Here is a 19,275-nt window from a genome sequence, read left to right as displayed (position 1 = left end):
TTGTTACGTGCCGTAGAGTTTGTGGTGTGTGTGTGTGTGGGTGTCTTTCTGTTTGTTTGTTACAGGTGTGTGTTGCAGGTGTGTTCCCTGAATGGCCTCGCAACTGGTGCCAATCAGGTGAAGGATAAAGGAGAGTGGACCAAGGCCGCCAGCAGTCAGTATGGACCGCTAGTGCTCCTGGGAACCGTCTCGCCACCACGTGTTTTAGTGTACCTCCTCGCATTTCGTTAGTGTAATACCAGTGTGTAGTGATATACCGTGTAGTGTCTAAAAACCGGTGTTTTCTGAGTTTTTGTTTAGTTAATAAAACATTTCTCTTTTCTCTTCGGTATGTATTGTTTATTTAATAATTACGGTTACTCCTGAAACTTCCTAGACAAGTTGGAACGTAACATTCATTCTGCCTAACTTGGGCCTGTTCTCGTTCGTGGACACTTTTTTGTGCCATCTCGTGGTAGCAAAAGCACAATACATTAACTGATGTGAAAACGAGATGATAGCCATCTCTGCCGAGTCAAAAGTGGACAAAACCTGATCACATTTTATGATTTAAACTTCTTAACTTATTCTGATCAATGTTTGTAGTTTGATATAGTGCACAGATTAGACAAGTTACAGCAACAGTAACAAGCTGTTAAGAAGGAAGCACTCACTTGAGGACATTGGGACTTTAATATTGTCTCGTTTGCAGACATTAAGACTTCATTATTGCATTATCGCAGCGTTTCAAACAGGCCAATAGGTGTGAAGGACTTTTCCTACAGAAATAAACGACATTCCTCACTCAATTCATACAGAACTACAAACCAATCAAATCCCAATACTTTTAGATTTGCTGCATTATTTGCAATTTTGCTTTTGCACAGCCATGTTCGGAAGGTAAAATGAACAGTTTCAGACTTGACTACCCCAAAGAGTTACAATACACCGAGCAAACGCTGCACTGTTTGCAAGTGTGTTTTTGCACAACAATGTTCAGACAATGACATTAACTGTTTTATATTTTATTACACACTTAAATAAACCCAGTGTCCCCATTGAGGACACCTTTAAAAGAAAAAAAAATACTGACTGCTCAAAGACAGTGCCTCGGTTTTGTTTTTTAAACTCATCAGGTCAAATAGACATTAAAAACTCATACCCAACAAAAGCTTAGGTCTCAGGAGGCTGCTTGAAGGACCTAAATTCTTATTCCTGTACAGCAGTAACTCTCTGCACTTCCCCTTTTGTGTCATGCTTCTGTGCATGACGTATTGAACTTGACACATCACCAATCAACCGTTATTACCATGTATGTAAATGTTCCGCCTGTGATACTGCGAATGAGGTGACGTGAACTTCTAAATTACTGGTATATCAATCATCAAATCAAGCTCATCTGTGTGATTTTTACCATATATGAAGATGTTAAAGCCAATAGTCTCCAGGCTGCTATATAAGATGAGCAGGGGAGTGTCAGGTGGCACCTCTTTTTGGGGCTCTTTTGGACTTTTGCTGTCTTTTTGGCAGAGAGAAGTTCTTTTCCGTTCTTTTTTGGACAAGTTCATTCTATCTTTTTAGTGGGCTGATTAGCTTAGATTTAAATCATTAAATCAGTTTTATTTTTTCACTAATAATTTGTAATCAGTTATCATTTTAATTGAGTAAAAACAAGCAGACTGAAACAAAGCCCTTTCTTCTGTTTTTCGACATCCACCACCTGTGCATCTGAGGTTTCTTCATCTGGACTCTGGTAAGGCCCTCTGCTAAATTCTAATTATTCTCTGACAAGGCCGTAACTACCATTGAGGACACCGAGGTCATGACCTCGGTATTTTTTCCTGACCTAAATGAATGAATAAAATGAAAATAAAAACACACCATTTCATTTGTGCAGTGAAAATACTTGGGAGGACAGATGGAAGGTGATTGAGTGACTCTCTCTTCTCTATAATAACAATTATTTAAAAAAGAAAATTCTGGTACTCGTTTGATCGACGCAGCTTTCATACAGCTTTGCACACACATTACTCTTAGATGGATTACTCTTGAATGCAGGCTCGCTCAGAAATGCCACGCATATCACATGAAAGCGCAGGAGCAGAGCTTTCCAGGGATACCACACACATCATTGTGCTGTCATCCCATCACGCTATAAATACAGATTGATTGTCTACAAAATAAAAACCTGACGAATTTCTTTACAACCCATTATACAGATCTTGTTGTCAGTAACTTCATATAGTGAGGAATATCGTATCTTACCACGTCTTAGGCTTGCGTGTCTTTCTCCCTGTCTATCCACATTTGTAGTCCGGCTTTCAAGATGCAAATATCTCCATATTGTCCAGTTGTCACTCCATCAAACTTTGTATGACAAGACCAGCCACTTCACCTTTGCGCACCCGGACAACTGTAGCCTAATGCATACTGACAGGGCCGTAGTCACCATATACATTGAGGGGGACACATCATCCCCCCCCCATGCCCAAAATGTCCCCCCAATATATAACTGAAACTAAAAAACAACAACAAAAAACATTCAGGTCAGGCCAAAGAGCAGCACAGAGCACAGAGAAGTAAGTCAAGATCATGTCGACAAGGAAACGTCCAGAATTTTTTTTACTGCAAAGTGGCAAATATTATCTTGGAGGACATCATTGCACTTGGTTGACTATTCTTCAATGATCTTAGATGTAAATATTGCATGTTTCTCTCAGATAAAACACATTTTTGACTTGTGAATGAGTCAATGGAATTTCTTGCAATAATGAAAAAATACTGGTAATCATGTCCGCCTGGCACAAACCACATGTTTTGGACAGCTGTGAAGTGACAGAATGTCCCAGCATCATGGTTCTTATATTGCCAGATTCCAGAGAGTCTCCCCTCTTCATATATGGCAGAATATGTCTTCTTCCAACTTGCTATGCTGAGATACATGTAAAAATGTAAGAATTTAGTAACACAGATGTTTTTTTCATTGATATAAAAATTAATATAACTGACAACCGACAGATGAAGAGAAGTACTTCCAGCTAAAGAATAAGTGGTTCAAACATAATTATAAATACCCACAAACAAAGTTTGGTGAAAGGCAATTTCGCTATAGTATGATGTGGGAAGAGAAACATGATAAGATGGGATTAATCTAATATGATGTGTGTAGTTCTTTATAGATGTAGCCTCTTAATTTGGCTGTCAAAGTACACCAGATTGAAGGCTTTTGATATATAATTGACAAAAATTTCTGACCCCCCCACGTGCACCATGACTAAATGACCTCAGTATTTCAAAAATCCTGCGTACGGCCCTGTTCTCTCATGTGTTAGTTCACGTCAATCTATGTTTCTCAAGAGAGAGCAGCATCTCTCTTGGTGTTGGGATGGTAGCCAACAGACGAGGATAAGTCCTGAGCTACACATAGGCTGTCCTTTATTTTGCCTATAAGATATCTCTGGGAAGAAGAGAGACCTTTAAACACACACTGATACACACACTGTCAGTGATACTGTTTTTATTTGGAGAAAACTGCTGCTTGCATCATAAAGCCACATTAGGTAAAATGTACCCAGATCTGGACACCACCTGGGATAAATGTAAATCAGTGCCGGCCACCGTAATGCACGTGTCTTGCTTTTTATTTCTTGTTCCCACTTTCCAGCTTTCTATCCTTCCTCAAACCAACATGTTCTCACTCCTAACTCGTCAAATACCGCCGCTTTGTCAGTGGACAAAATGACACACCCAGTAGTCTTCTGCGCCACTTTTAGAAATTCAGGGACAGCATGTCCATTTACACTTGTTACATGCATTGTGTCCTTTCAAAATAACCTTACAAAGTTTATCTGGAGTCCTTTGATTTTAGGTTTATTTCCTTAAGTTTAGGAAACAAAAACATCTGGTTAGGTTTAAAAAAAAAAAATAAAAATCAAGGTTTGGCTTAAATTAAGTATGGTTATTACTGAGGTAACATCACATCACATGACTATGTCTTAGGTACAGGTTTTGTTTGCTCAGGGGACTAGTGGAAACTGGCTTTAGGAGAGACACGTGAAACGACGGGTGGACATTCAAGGAGGGAGGCAGCTTTAGCTTAACCACACTGGGATTAATAATGTGATCAATTTCAAAAGGGCCAATGTACCTGGGTGCCAGTTTCCGGGATTCGGTTTGAAGTGGGAGGTCACGGGAAGATAACCAGACCTTCTGACCAGGCTGGTAATCTGGGGCTGGAGTGCGGTGGCGGTCTGCCAGTCTCTGGTTCCGAGCAGCAGTGCGGATGAGAGCCGCCCGGGCTTCACGCCAGACTCGGTGGGCACGCCGGAGATGCCCCAGCACTGAGGGAACTGCCACGTCCGTCTCCTGGGCTGGGAACAGTGGGGGTTGGAAACCATTAGATGCCATGAATGGAGACATACCTGTGGCGGAGCAAACCAGGGAGTTGCGGGCATATTCAACCCAGGGAAGGTGGGTGGACCAGGAAACCGGGTGATGAGGTGACACATCGAAGGGCTGCTTCCAGGTCCTGATTCGCCCACTCTGTCTGACCGTTAGTTTGTGGGTGGTAACCCGACGACAGGCTGGCCGACGCCCCCAATGCCTGGCAAAAGGCTCTCCATACCCGGGAGGAGAACTGTGGACCCCTGTCTGACACTATGTCCTGCGGAATGCCATGAAGTCTGAAGACATGCTGGATGAGCAGGGTAGCAGTCTCGAGAGCAGAGGGTAGTTTAGGCAGGGGAATGAAGTGCACAGCCTTGGAAAAACGGTCAACAATAGTCAAGATAGTGGTGTTACCTTCCGATGGAGGCAGGCCGGTGACAAAATCCATGGCGATGTGAGACCAAGGTCGGTGAGGAATGGGAAGGGGGCGAAGAAGGCCAGCGGGGGCACGGTGAGATGCCTTGCTGCGAGCGCACATGGCGCAGGCGGAGACGTACTCCCTCGTATCAGCGGACATGGAGGACCACCAGAAGCACTGCTGAAGAAGGGCCAGGGTCCGATGAAAACCTTGATGGCAAGCAACCTTGGAGCCATGTCCCCACTGGAGCACTGGAGATCTGGCAGACGGAGGCACGAACAGCCGGTCTGGTGGACAATCCTCAGGAGTCGGATGATCCTCTTGGGCCTCCTGGACCACCCCTTCAATCTCCCACCTGGCTGCTCCCACCACACAGGAAGATGGCAGGATGGTTTCCTCAGATGACTCCTCAACTGGAGGGGCGAACTGACGTGACAAGGCATCAGGCTTGACATTCCTGGATCCCGGCCGGTAGGTGAGCATGAAGTTGAACTGGCCCAGGAACAGGGCCCACCGAGCCTGGCGTGAGTTGAGCCTGCGGGCGGAATGGAGGTAAGACAAGTTCTTAAGATCAGTCCATACAACAAATGGGTGAGTAGAGCCCTCCAGCCAGTGCCTCCGTTCTTGGAGGGCTAAAACTACCGCCAGCAGTTCTCGGTTCCCAACATCATAATTCTTTTCCGCCGGGGTGAGTCGGCGGGAGAAGAATGCGCAGGGATGCAGCTTCTGGTCTGAGGTGGAGCGCTGGGAGAGGACTGCCCCTACACCAGAGTCCGAGGCATCAACCTCTACCACAAACTGAGCTGCAGGATCAGGGTGAGACAACACAGGGGCAGAAGAAAACATGCACTTTAACTTCACAAATGCAGCCTCGGCTGCAGGTGACCACACAAAGGGAGATTTCACAGAAGTAAGTTTGGTTAGCAGCAATTCGACTATAGTCATGGATAAACCGGCGGTAAAAATTTGCAAACCCCAGAAACCTCTGAAGTTGCTTTCTAGTTGTAGGAGTGGGCCATTCGGCCACTGCCTGAACCTTGGCAGGGTCGGTCACTTCTCGGCTTTAACATAGAGTCTGTTCTCTAACAATCTTTGCAGCACCAATCTAACATGCTGGACATATTCTTGGAGAGAGCGAGAGAAAATTAAGATGTCGTCTAAATAAACAAACACAAATCTGTTGAGCATGTCACGCAGGACATCATTAATGAGTGCCTGAAAAACTGCTGGTGCATTGGTTAATCCAAAAGGCATTACAAGGTACTCAAAATGACCCAGAGGAGTGTTAAAGGCAGTTTTCCACTCATCCCCCTCCTTTATTCTCACCAGGTGGTAGGCATTGCGGAGGTCCAACTTGGAAAAAACAGTGGCCTGGTGGAGGGGACCGAAGGCTGAGTCAATGAGTGGAAGGGGATATTTGTTTTTAACAGTTATGTCATTCAAACCCCTGAAGTCAATACAGGGGCGTAGAGTCTTGTCCTTCTTATCAACAAAAAAAAACCCCGCCCCCAACAGTGAGGAAGAGGGACGAATGATTCCAGCAGCAAGGGAGTCAGATATGTAAGTCTCCATGGCCTCCTTTTCGGGCCTGGAGAGATTATACAGTTTGCTGGAAGGTAAGGGGGCGCCAGGGAGCCAGTCAATGCTACAATCATAAGGCCTGTGAGGGGGTAGAGACAAGGCACGATCCTTGTTAAAAACCTCCTGGAGGTCGTGATACTCAACAGGGACAGAGGTGAGGTTAACAGGCTTGGGAGGAACTGGTGTGATGGTGGCAGTGGTGGGGATGGCTGAGTGTAAGCAATGTGAGTGACAAAACAGACTCCAATTGGTGATGGATGAGGTAGACCAATCTATGTGTGGATTGTGTAACTTGAGCCAAGGGAGACCTAACACTAGCGGGTAAGTGGGTGAAGAAATGATGTAGAGTGAAAGAGTCTCGTGATGATTACCAGAAAGTAGCAGTGAAACTGGGGCAGTGCGGTGAGTGACATGGGCGAGAAGCTTTCCATCGAGGGAAAAAACGTCCTTAGGTTCAGGAAGGGGCTCTGTGGGTAAGTCAGACTGCAGAACAAAATCAAAGTCAATAAAATTGTCATCTGCACCAGAATCAACCAAGACTTGGAGAGGTAGAGAAACTTGTGACCATGACACAGTACTTAAGCTGAATGCGATTGGAGGGGGGAGAAACGACAGATGCATTGCTCACCAGCGCCCCCCCCCTGTGGATGATGAGCCTGCTCTTTTGGCAGAGCGGGACAGTTGGCTAGGATGTGGCCAGCCTGGCCACAGTAAATGCAGAGCCTCTGGTGGAAACGGCGTTGACGCTCTGCAGGGGTGAGCCTCATCCTCCTCAGCTGCATGGGCTCCTCGCTGCTGTGAGGTGATGAGACCGTAGGCGGAGAAACACTGCAGGAAGGTGGCTCCAGAGACGCAGATGGTGCCGGCTGCCGGGGAGACTTGGGCTTCGAGAGGGGAAAAGGGAAACTCTGCCTGCCTGTTCTCTCCCTACGTCTTTCACGGAGGCGGTTATCTAAGCGAATGGCCAAAGAAATTAACTCTTCTAAGGAGGAGGTTTCATCCCGAGCAGCTAGCTCATCCTTTAACTCCTCACTTAAGCCATGAAGGAACACCCCTTGTAAGGCTTTCTCATCCCACCCACTCTCAGCTGCAAGAATGCGGAAATCAATGGAATAACTAGCAACAGAATCTGAGCCCTGACGTAAAGAAAGAAGCCGGTTACTGGCCTCCCTACCTTGTAGCGGATGGTCAAAAACTCTCAGCATCTCAGCAGTAAATGACTGAAAAGACTGACTGTTAGCCATAACAGTTACTGTTAGCCATAGCCACCGCCCAAGCTGATGCCTTCTCAATTAACAAGCTCATAATAAAAGCAATCTTAGATTTATCAGTAGAATACGTTAATGGCTGCTGATCAAACACAAGAGAACACTGGTGAAGGAACTGACGGCATGACCCTAACTCTCCTGAATACCTGACAGGTGTGGGGATGAAGGGTTCACGGGGGTGGCTGGGCTGGATGTCTGGAAGAGCTGGAGCTTGAGGAGCTGGAGGAGCTGGAGCGAGGACTGGAGCTGTCAGTGTGGTGAGATGAGTGGGGACTTGGTCCATACGGCCACCAAGCTGAGTCACACTGGTGGTAAGGTTGTGAAGAGTGTCCACAATCTCCCGTAGGGCTTGTTCGTGCTGCCCTACAAGGGCTCCTTGAGAGGATATTGCCTGCTTGATCCTTTCAGTATCTGCGGGGTCCATGGTGGCCAGATAATTCTGTTAGGTACAGGTTTTGTTTGGACCCCAAAGCAGATACTGAAGCAGGTCAGTCACAAAAAGGTTTATTAACAATAAGGAAAAAAACAAGAACAGGCGGTGGAGGCAGGGGGCTGGCTGGCTCGTAGTATATTCACCGACGGATGGATTGGAAAAACTCAGGCACACGGTGAGGCACAAAGGACAACCTGAGTACAACGGGAAAAAACCACAGGTAAGTACAAAAACCTCTAGCAACACTAGAAGAATAGGCAGCAAAGTATGGCTATGCAGCAAGATGAGCACAAGATACAAAATGTAAGAACACAGAGCGCTACCGAACATGACGGAATTATCTGGCAGCGTAGTGGAGTGAAGACCAGGCTTTTGTAGACAGGAAGATGAGGTGATTGAAGACAGGTGTGCCTCATCTGCTGCTGCAGGAGAAGCCAGCCACGCCCCCTGACACACACATGCACTGCAGAACAGGAGAAAGGGGGAGGGAGAGAGAGAACAAACACAAAAACATACCACCAGAACAAAAATCATCACACTATGCTAACCAATACTTTACTTGCCTAAAGCTAAGATATGTAACTGTACATGAATTAAGTAAGGTTATGACGGCATCCATTTGCCGCTTGCTTAACTTCATATTACATTACATTCAGTATGTAATGTGACAACGCCAACCATGTTTCTTTGCCAAAAGCTAACCTTCATAACTGTACAATAACTACGTAGCATGATGACGTCATTTGTTGGGCACTAACAACGCATTCTCATCCCAACCAGCCAAATATCGCACCTTGTTAGTGGACTTTCTTGTCTATGGCCCTTTTTAGATAGGAACTGTGCAGATTTGCAGGAAAGCTTAATCAGTCTTTTTTCAGCATTGGCAGTATAAAAACAAAATCAGGGAGTGCAGCAAAATGCCACCTACCTACTTTTGTTTATGCAGAATGTGCCTTTTTTGGGGCAATGGGGGGCGTGAGCAAGTAACAAAACGTGTCGCTCAGTGTGTGACGTAAACAGTGACGTGGGAGGGAAGCTGCGGCTCGTCAGGCGGCGATTCTCTCGTAAGTCGGCCCGTCCTTCACCATCCCCGTCATCTGATGGTTAATGGCCTCTTTGATTGCGAGGACAAGGAGGGCGCGCGATTCCTTGTCTCCCCAGTTGCTCATCTTTACAGTGTCTGTCAGGTTTGTGTTTCCCTCTTGCTACTAGCTGCTCGCTAATTCCTGCTATCAGCTGTTTCCTGTTTATCCACCTCCAGTGGGTCGCACGTGCAGCGTCATCAACAGCTCCTCCCACAAGTCCCCAACAGCCCCTCCCGTTGCAGAAGGCCGCCTCGGTCTGTTTAGATTAAAAGGCTTCCGCCAATATGTCTACCCTGCGAGGTGGAAAATTGGGCACCTCAGATCAACTCGCCAATCCAGCTGTGTGTGTCTAAACGCTCGCAGCTTGCCGGCAAAACGGCCCAACATTCGCAGAAAATCTGGCAGTGTAAAAGGGGCTTATGTATGACACACTAGATAACCTCTTGCATCTTGAATGTGAACCCATTCACATCTGGTCCCATCTGACCTTAACGACACACATGCTGGCCAGGTGGGTCAATGACTCACATGTGACCTTAACAACTCTGTAAGGGTTCACACCCACACGGAGGTTAAAGCCTGCATCTCTGCACCAGTCATTTAGAACTGAAGAAGCTTCTTGGATGAGAGGTGAAACGCAAGCAAGTCCAGTTGCCTACAATATAGCGCTTTTGAACACGAAACCAAACTTGTCATCCCAGGCTTTTCTATGGCCCCCCTCCCATTTGGGCCCCATGTTATCAGTCCCACTTTTCCCCCCAGAGACAACACCCCTGCCTCTCTGTGTCTGTGTCTGTGTCTGACGCCGATGTCCTCTGACAAAGTGGTGGTTTGATGACTTGGGTTGTTGGTCGTTGATCATACCCCTGTGAAGGACGCCTCGGTGTGTCACTGTCTTACACTCAAACCACTGACAAAGCAGCGGTGAAACAGGCTGTGTGTGTGTGTGTGTGTGTGTGTGTGTGTGTGTGTGTGTGTGTGTGTGTAACTGATACGCACACTAACCCTAACCCTTAAAAGGCTGTAGCTAACAGGAACACATCCATTTTTACAAGTCTGATAAATTTATCATGACGTTTATCGTTTAACATCCAGCATGATTAACTGTTCTGCTCTTTCCTCCACGTCAGCTCTCCACTGCTGGAAAAATGAAAAACCTGACCTTGGTCTCTCTGATCCTCCAGCTGGTGATCACAATAAATGTGATCAATGCAAAGGTCAGTTGCTTTAATATCAGCATTGTGTCATTTTCATGAGTCTATTAATGCTATCATTATCACTATTAGGAATATTCTCGTATTTACCACACAGCTACAACCAAGCTATAAATACTCAAACAAAACAACTGTTCACATCCCATCATAGGTGTATTATGGGCAAGGCAAGGCAATTTTATTCATATAGCACCATTCATACACAAGGCAATTCAATGTGCTTTACAAGAGAAATACGTTAAGATAAAACATTAAAGGAACAATAGATCATTAAAAACAAAAGCTAAAAGCAAGAAAAACAGTGCAGAAAATGCATTTAAAAAGCAAACATAAAGCAACAGCAACAGCAGACAAATATAAAAACAATAGCTACAAATTATCCTAACAATAAGTTACATATCTAGTTCACTGGTAAGCTGCAGTAAATAGTAATGTTTTAAGCCCTGATTTAAATGAGCTGACGGTTTCAGCCGACCTCAGATATTCTGGAAGTTTGATCCACAGGCGGGGAGCATAGAAACTAAAGGCTGCTTCACCTTGTTTGGTTTTGATCCTGGGAACTCTGAGTAAACCTGTTCCAGATGATCTGAGGGGTCTGGATGCTTCATAACGTACAAGTATATCAGAGATGTATTTAGGCCCGAGACCATTTAGTGCTTTATAGACAAGTAACAAGATTTTAAAGTCTATCCTTTGACACACAGGAAGCCAGTGCAGTGACTTAAGCACTGGTGTAATGTGCTCCACTCTCTTGGTGTTGGTGAGGACTCTGGCAGCAGCGTTCTGGACGAGCTGCAGTTGTCTGATTGATTTTTTACTCAGGCCTGTGAAGACACCATTACAATAGTCCAGCCTGCTGAAAATGAAAGCATGAACAAGTTTTTCTGTATCTGGTTTAGACAGAAATTCTTTTATTCTTGCTATGTTTTTAAGGTGGTAGTAGGCTGATTTAGTAATTGTCTTAATGTGACTATTGAAATTTAGGTCTGAGTCCAGAACTACACCAAGATTTCTGGCTTGATTCGTAGGTTTTAGTGTCATGGCGTCAAGGTGAGTACTGACTATTGATCTTTGTTCTTTGGGGCCAAAAACAACTATCTCAGTTTTGTCTGTGTTTAGTTGTAGAAAATTCTGGCACATCCACGTATTGATTTCGTCAATGCACTTATTTAGCAGATGTAGGGGACTGTAGTCATCTGGTGACACTGTTATGTAAAGTTGTGTGTCATCTGCATAAGTATGGTAGGAGATGTTATGATATTCCATAATCTGAGCAAGAGGGAGCATATAGATGTTGAACAGAAGAGGCCCAAGAATGGACCCTTGAGGAACTCCACATATAATCTTTGTTCGCACAGATTCATAATTGCCAAGTGACACAAAGAAATCCCTGTCTTGTAAATAAGATTTAAACCAATTTATCACAGTGCCAGAAAGTCCCACAAACTTTTCTAGTCTGTCGAGCAGTATCTTATGGTCAACTGTGTTGAATGCAGCACTGAGGTCCAGTAATACCAGAACCGAAATCTTTGATGCATCACTGCTCAGGTGAATGTCATTTAAAACTTTAAAACATATTCTTCTTCCCTAAGAAAAACATTGCTTAGTTACAGTTACTTCAAAACTCAGCTGCACGTGTGCTGATGAGGACCAGAAAGAGAGCGCACATTACACCAACTGTAAAGTCTTTGCATTTGCTTCCTGTGTGCTTACCTACTTAGCAGATTTGCTTGAACCCTCTAGAAGCCTTGGGTCTTCAGCTAATGGCCTTTTAATCATCCCCAAAGTTAGAACAAAAACCCTCGGTGAGGCATCATGTCATAACTATGGTCCACGTCTGTGGAACAGCCTTCCTTGAGACCTTTTTAGCCTGGCTTTTCATTGAACTGTCTTTTATTTCATTATCATTATTATTATATTATCATTTAATCAATGTATTTATTTTTATCAATCTGCTTTTTAAAGATGGCATATTCTTCTATTTTGTTACTTACTTATTTATTCTAACGTATGTATTTATTTACTTATTTATTGACAAATCTAAAATTGTTTACTATTATATTCTTCTTTCTATTGTATTGTTGTCTGTTGTCTTCTAACTTTAAAGTCATGTAGTTTCTTTTTGTTGTGGTTTTGCATCTCTTTGTAGTCCCTATGCATCTCTGTTTGGTTTTGTTTTTTTAGTAGTCAGTGTGAATCACTCTGTAGTTGTTTTGTATGGGGTGACGTTTGTAAAGTGTCTCACAGTGAAATTAACAGCAACATTTTGCCACATTTAGCTTCAAGCAACGTTTAAAAAAGTGGTGTGAATTTTTTAGTCACTTTTTACCACATTTACAGCAATATTTGAAATATGTTAAATGTGATATCACAGTTAAATCTTAATATTAAATGTTAAATCTAAATGTTAAATGTTAAATCTAAATGTGCTTGGTGAAACTAAATTTTTAGCTAATAGATTTAACATTTAACATTTAGATTTATATTCAACATTTAGATTTAGATTTTGTATTAACATTTACATTTAGATTAAACATTTAGATGTAGATTTAACATTTAGATGTAACATTAACATTTAGATTAAACATTTAGATTTATATTCAACATCTAGATTTAGCATTAACATTTACTTTTTGATTTAATATTTAGATTTAGATTTAACATTTAGATTCAACATTTAGATGTAGATTTAACATTTAGATTAAACATTTAGATTTAGATTTAACATTTAGATTAAACATTTAACATTTATATTTATATTTAATATTTAGATTTAGCATTAACATTCAGATTTAGATTCAACATTTAACATTTAGATTTATATTTAACATTTAGATTTAGCATTAACATTCAGATTTAGATTTAACATTTAGATTTAGATTAGGGGTCCTCCACCAGGAAATTTTGAGCCGCGAACGCTTCATTCCCTACATTTTGGCGAATTTTTCTGCATCAATATATGGAAATGTATTTATTTATTTATGTGAAGGAAAACAAAATTCAGGTAACAAAACATAAAAAATGATGTCAAGCTCACAAACAAGTTTTTGTGTCAAGTGACAATAAAGTTTTTATGTCACTTTGACAATCAGCGTCATTTGTGTGACTTAACATTAGAATCTTATGTCATGGATGGATTGGTGTTTACTGTGAAACTGGTTAAACATGTACAAGTCAAGTAGCCTATATACAGTACAGTTTAACATGACAAAAGCCAAATCGCAGATGATGCAGGTACAGTATGACACTTTAATTAATTATATGCTGAAAATATCATGATATTTGATTTTCCTTATCCTCCGGCCCCAAAAGTTGCAGTTTCAGTCCACCAAGGTCCTAATGCTGTTGTCTACTGAATCTTAATGATGTAAAAATCAGCATCAGGTTTTATCTGTTAGCATTACCTATCCACATTCATTATTATTATCATTATTATTATTTAGACAATCAGATGCTTGTGTTGTACAGCTTTGTACTGAATGTGAAAGTTGATAAAAACGCATCTCTGATTTCCTCTGTTCACAGTACAAATTTGGAGACATGATTGCGTTTCCAAGAGGTAGCAAACGAAACCCTTCATACAAGCACTATGCTGTCTTTGTGGGCCCGAATACAGAGATCGACATCGGCCAAGGTGATAATGACATATATCACCGCTCAGGTATGTGTAGTACACTGAAAATGAAAGTATGCACTCCCATATGTAGTATTACTCAAAGGTTATAAAAAAAAAAAAAATGGAGGTGAGACACCCCAGGCGAAATGTGTTTTTCATGCACTGGTCACTAACATGTCTTTTTTCAGACCAGTGGAGAGACAACATACACAAAACACATTCAGCTTTATTTTAGTTCAGATTTATGTTCTGGAAATGTTTGGGAAAATTTAATTAGATTAGAACTTAAAATACAAAATAATATTGTCTTAAACTAGGGATGTTTCATGGTGATATCTATAAGTTTACAGTTTTACCTTCATGTCTTATTTTTATCTAAAAATGTTTGGAATTTTACAATAAATATCTTTAAAGGCTGTTTTCTCTGAGCCAGTAATCTAAATCTACCAAACTATCCATATTCATTCCAGTGCATATACTGAAGGTTTTTACAGAGGGGTTTGTTCATACACCATACACCAAAAACATGACTTAATTAAAATTAATCTTCTTACTATATAATGACCAAAACTCTGTCTGTGGATGTGTCTGTGTGTCTGTTGCAGACAAACTTTGAATGGGCATATCTCATGTCCCGTATGTGGTAGAGACATGAAACTTTGCACAGAGATGCCTCTCCTCATGAGGAACACATTTGCCTCAAGAACCCATAACTTCCACTTATATAGATTTTCCGCCATTTTGAATTTTTTGAAAAACACTTCAAATGGATCTCTTCCTAGGAAGTTTGAGCGATCTGCATGAAACTGGGTGAACATAATCTAGGGACCAATATCTAAAGTTCCCTCTTGGCAAAAGTTGGAAAACTTCCTAAAACTGAGCTTCTATAAGGCAATTCTGTCTGTCCCACGTTTTTCTACTCACTGACGTGGTCAATCTATGTGAAACTGCACATAGGCATTGAGGATGGGCATAGGTAGAAGGTGACAAAGCTACCAATGGGTATGGACTAGTTTGATTCTATTGAAACTTATTTTATTTCATTTTTTCATTGTTCATGGCTGCTGAGACTATTTTCTGATTCATGGAATGATAAGGAGATATATCTAAAATTTCCCTCCATAAAAACCTTTGACTCTGACATGTCAATAAAATAAAAAAAGACTTTATAAATCCCACACTGAGGAAATTCATTTATTACAGCAGTTCAAGAGTCAGAGGAAAAATACAAAAAGCCAAAAAAAGTGATTGAGTGCCAAAAAAAAGGATGAAAACAATATTACAAAAATACAAATGAGTTAAAATAAAAATAATATAAAATCCATATACACCGTTCACTTACACAGATACTGTATGTCCATGATTGACAATTGCAAAGGATAACTGTGTAGTTTATTAACTGTTAAGATATAGACATAGCCTATAAATATTACAGTGGTAAGCATGGGATCAGCTGCGCCTCAATAAACTTTCCTATGTTAGTCTTCTTTTCTGGTGTGGAAGTAAAAAGTGCAAATGAGCTGTGTTGTTATGAGTGGTTGGTGATGAGACAGTGTTTCATTATGTTATGCTGTCTTGTTAAGATTTTTGTTCTGGAAATGTATGCAAATCAGTGCATACTTATTGAGATATCACCTCATTTGCATATCCAAACATAACATTACTGAAAAACTTGTAATATAGAAAAATAATTGTCTTCCTGTGAGTAATCAGCAGGGGAGGTTTCATGATGGTGATATTTATTTGTGTCTCTCCTTAAACTGTGACCAGCAGCAACATTTTGGAGAAACTAAATCAAGTGCTGGGAACATTAATATAACGAGAGAGGAGAATATTCATTTACCCTAAGTGGGTGTTGAATTCAAACCAAACCACTAGATGTCTCCATGTTCCTTCAGCATGTGTACTGTATTGATGTGCTTGCCAGTTTATGCTCTGCATGTTCAACTATGAGCTACTGCAGCTGGTGGCTGAGCTGCAGGACTCCTAATCCTGCTGATCAGCTGTTTGAGTTCAGATGCTGCTGAAACTCTTCCCTCCTCCTCTTTGTAGTTACAGTCACAGTTACAGTCTGTGTGTGCAAAAGAAAAACGGGCCCATTTTTGATGCAAAAGAAAATAAGAAAAGAGCAAATAAAACAGTAGAGGATGAAGTAACACCTTTTGTGTCAAGTTTATATTCAATATTTCTAAATGTTTATTCTCACTAACAGGTAGGCTGGGAAGATCAAAGCCCTCTGACTGTCGTTTTGACAAACTTGAAAAGACAAGAGGAAAATGGAAAAGAGATTTCAAGGACAACTACTTGGACGGGATCAGGGACTTCAAACCAGGGACCAAAGAAGACATAATGAAGCGCATCAATGAAACCGTTGGAAAATGTGACAAATATCGACTCTTCACCAACAACTGCGAACACCTCGCCACCTACGTGCGATATGGGGTGAAGGTAGCATGGCAGGTATGTAGCACACCACTGTGTTAAATCTACAGAATACAGAAACTTTTCACTGGCTTGATGTTTCACATTTCCTTTCTATGTTTAAGGGAAATCCCAGTCCCTTTTACCGGCTCGGTGTGGCTACACATTTTGACAAATAAAGGCCTGTCTCAATAGAGGCCTGGTCTAGTTGCCAAGCAGTTCATTTTTTTAAAGGAAGTCTTCGGATGTATAAAAGCAGGTTGTTGGGTACCTTAAATTATGTGTCCATTCTTAGATTACCCTATAAGTTATTCATATTCCTTTAGTCCGTAAGGCTCCTCAGATCAAATACACCTGTTTTAATAGGATAAAGTGGTGTTGTATCGGTACGCTGGGTGCCATGATCCTCTCTGATGCTCTGTCTGTCAGAGCTAGATCAAATGAGCGATTCATAATTGATATATTATCTGGAACCTAATTGTTATATAAATAATATTCACACTGGTTTAAATAAACAATTTGATTATCTTTCCCATCTTTGCTGAGCAACAGTTTTCTGTGAAAGGAATTAAAGGCCTGTCCCCAATACAGGCCTGTTGATTTCAGTGATAAGCAAACAATAGCTTATAGCTTAAAGAAACACCAACATTGGTCCACAGGGGGAGCCACAGCGATCTGTCGCATTTTAGCCATTTTGAAGCATTTTTCTGTTGTTATAGCGCCACCCAGTTGCCAATTAGAGTTAAATTTCTCCAGTCACCTTGAGGCGTCCTGTTCTACATATCTACCAAGTTTAGTAAAAATCCATATGGCGGTTAGGCCTAGATAAGAAATGAGCTCTCTAGTGCCCCCATTTTGTTTGATGGGCTCAATAATGGAGGGGTCCCCTCAGATTATGTGTGGTCATATGCCTACAAAGTTGCGTGGTGATGGGTGAAACCCTTGAGATGTTCTACACCTTTATGTGATGAGCCACGCCCTCCGCAATATTCATTGCCTTATAGAAGCTCAGTTTTAGGAAGTTTTCCAACTTTTGCCAAGAGGGAACTTTAGATATTGGTCCCTAGATTATGTTCACCCAGTTTCATGCAGATCGCTCAAACTTCCTAGGAAGAGATCCATTTGAAGTGTTTTTCAAAATGGTGGAAAATCTATATAAGTGGAAGTTATGGGTTCTTGAGGCAAATGTGTTCCTCATGAGGAGAGGCATCTCTGTGCAAAGTTTCATGTCTCTACGACATACGGGGCATGAGATATGCCCATTCAAAGTTTGACATTTCAATCGATTGCTATAGCGCCCCCCTTTGGCCAATTGATGTAATATTGCTTCATTGGCATCCTCCCATGACCCTCTACCACTGTGCCAAATTTCACACGGATTGACCAAGTCAGTGAGGAGAAAAACGTGGAACAGACACACACACACACCCACAGGCAGTTTTGGTCATTATATGATAAGATAATATACTGAAGGAATTTAGTAATGATTATGGTGCACAAAACACAGACAAAGATTGTTCACTGCAGCCTCAGTTGTGCTATGGTTAAATGCTGATGTGATCATTTATCGTAACCCTAACCCTAAAAATCCTTCGCCTGTCAGAGGCATTCAGTTTTACGCCAAATGTATGCAAAGTTAAAGTGTGTGCAGTGCTAAAACCAGTCACTACTTGTTTTTTTTTTTCACAGTATGGTACACATGCCTCAATTTTTTTCCCAAAGAATGTGATGTACAGACGACGGCGAAGAAGAAGAAGCTTATTGCGGATGTGTCAGCACTGAGGGATCTCGCCAGCCAGTCCTGTCAGCATGCTACGCTCTGTCCTCTCCTCATCATATGATATTTTGTTTGAAATGAAAATGAATGAGCACAAACTGTTCGCAGTGAAAACTCTTACAATGGTAGACTGATGTCTGTATGACTTTATTTAGAGGCTCTTGTTTTACTAGTAGTATAAAAGGAAATATACAAGACTGAGTGAAGATATTTAACCTGTTGCCACACAATAAAATAAATTTAAACAGACCTGTGGAAATAGAGAAATAATCTGATTTCAAATAGTTGTAAACTGTGTGTTATATTGACCTTTGGCTCATCACATTTTGGTTCAAACCAGTATGCCGTGTTCACATATTTCAGACTCTTTAACAGGGGATCAAATTGGTTATGGGCAGTCCAAGCCGTGCGATCATTCCAGAGTCCTCTTGTATTTGTTCTGATAAATATTCTGTTTTGTACTTATTTTTCTTGCATTAGTACAGCAAAAACTGTTAGACCAAGATACCATCATCTACTGTTCATCCCCTTCAGTAGTAAGAGCTCTGGAATACCTGCAGTCTGCCTTTGATGATGTTCAGACCCTCTGAACTCAACTTAAGCTGGTGTTAAATGCAGAAAAATCCAAAACCAGTGCTATTTTCAAATGGCAAAGAGTTAACATCTAATCTTCCAAAGGTCTTAACTACTCAAGGGACTGAAATTGAAATGGTTACAACATACAAGTATGTAGGTATCATCATCGATCAGAACTTGTCTTTCAAATCACATATCGAAAACTTGTAGTCAATGTGATGGTTCCTAAATCATTTTAGAAATTGTGCTCACATCATATTTGTTCTTGTACCGGACCTTGTATTCCATGTTAATTGGATACTGTGGTTTGCATTGTTGTAACTTGTATCAATCTTTTATGCTGCCCTTTGGGATGCGCCACGCTTGTAAAAGAGATTTTTAATCTCAGTTAGGTTTTTACCTGGTTAAATAAAGATCGCCTCCAGCATCCACACGTTTTGGTCTTTGGTTTTTCTTTTTGCTTCACAAACCTTACACTACACTATTTCTCCACTCAATCAGATCTACACCACCGACTTACT

At 41.6% G+C, this 19,275-nt stretch overlaps 1 protein-coding gene across 3 annotated transcripts; it reads left to right on the top strand.

The window, feature by feature from the left end:
- Positions 1–1,478: 1,478 nt before the first annotated feature.
- LOC125893244 (phospholipase A and acyltransferase 1-like) lies at positions 1,479–19,185 on the top strand. Of its 3 annotated transcripts, none has more exons than XM_049583805.1 (5): positions 1,479–1,732; positions 10,281–10,367; positions 13,890–14,025; positions 16,193–16,440; positions 18,091–19,185. In XM_049583805.1, exons 2-5 carry the CDS (start codon positions 10,299–10,301, stop codon positions 18,181–18,183), a joined length of 546 nt encoding a protein of 181 aa, XP_049439762.1. In that variant the 5' UTR covers positions 1,479–1,732; positions 10,281–10,298; the 3' UTR covers positions 18,184–19,185. The 3 variants fall into 3 exon arrangements, with proteins under 3 accessions (XP_049439762.1, XP_049439763.1, XP_049439764.1); XM_049583806.1 differs by having other exon boundaries at positions 13,890–14,029; positions 16,197–16,440; XM_049583807.1 differs by lacking the exons at positions 1,479–1,732; positions 10,281–10,367 and adding an exon at positions 13,575–13,598.
- The last annotated feature ends 90 nt before the right edge of the window (positions 19,186–19,275 follow it).

Source organism: Epinephelus fuscoguttatus, linkage group LG8, assembly GCF_011397635.1.
Source record: "Epinephelus fuscoguttatus linkage group LG8, E.fuscoguttatus.final_Chr_v1".
Taxonomy (NCBI): domain Eukaryota; kingdom Metazoa; phylum Chordata; class Actinopteri; order Perciformes; family Serranidae; genus Epinephelus; species Epinephelus fuscoguttatus.
This window is presented reverse-complemented; position numbering and strand designations above follow the sequence as displayed.

Bases quoted from the DNA above. Each gene is read 5' to 3' on its own strand.
- LOC125893244 (XM_049583805.1), top strand. From the start codon at position 10,299: ATGAAAAACCTGACCTTGGTCTCTCTGATCCTCCAGCTGGTGATCACA. The intron at 10,368-13,889 runs GTCAGTTGCTTT...CTCTGTTCACAG, and splicing joins TAAATGTGATCAATGCAAAG to TACAAATTTGGAGACATGAT. The intron at 16,441-18,090 runs GTATGTAGCACA...TTTTTTTCACAG, and splicing joins GGGTGAAGGTAGCATGGCAG to TATGGTACACATGCCTCAAT.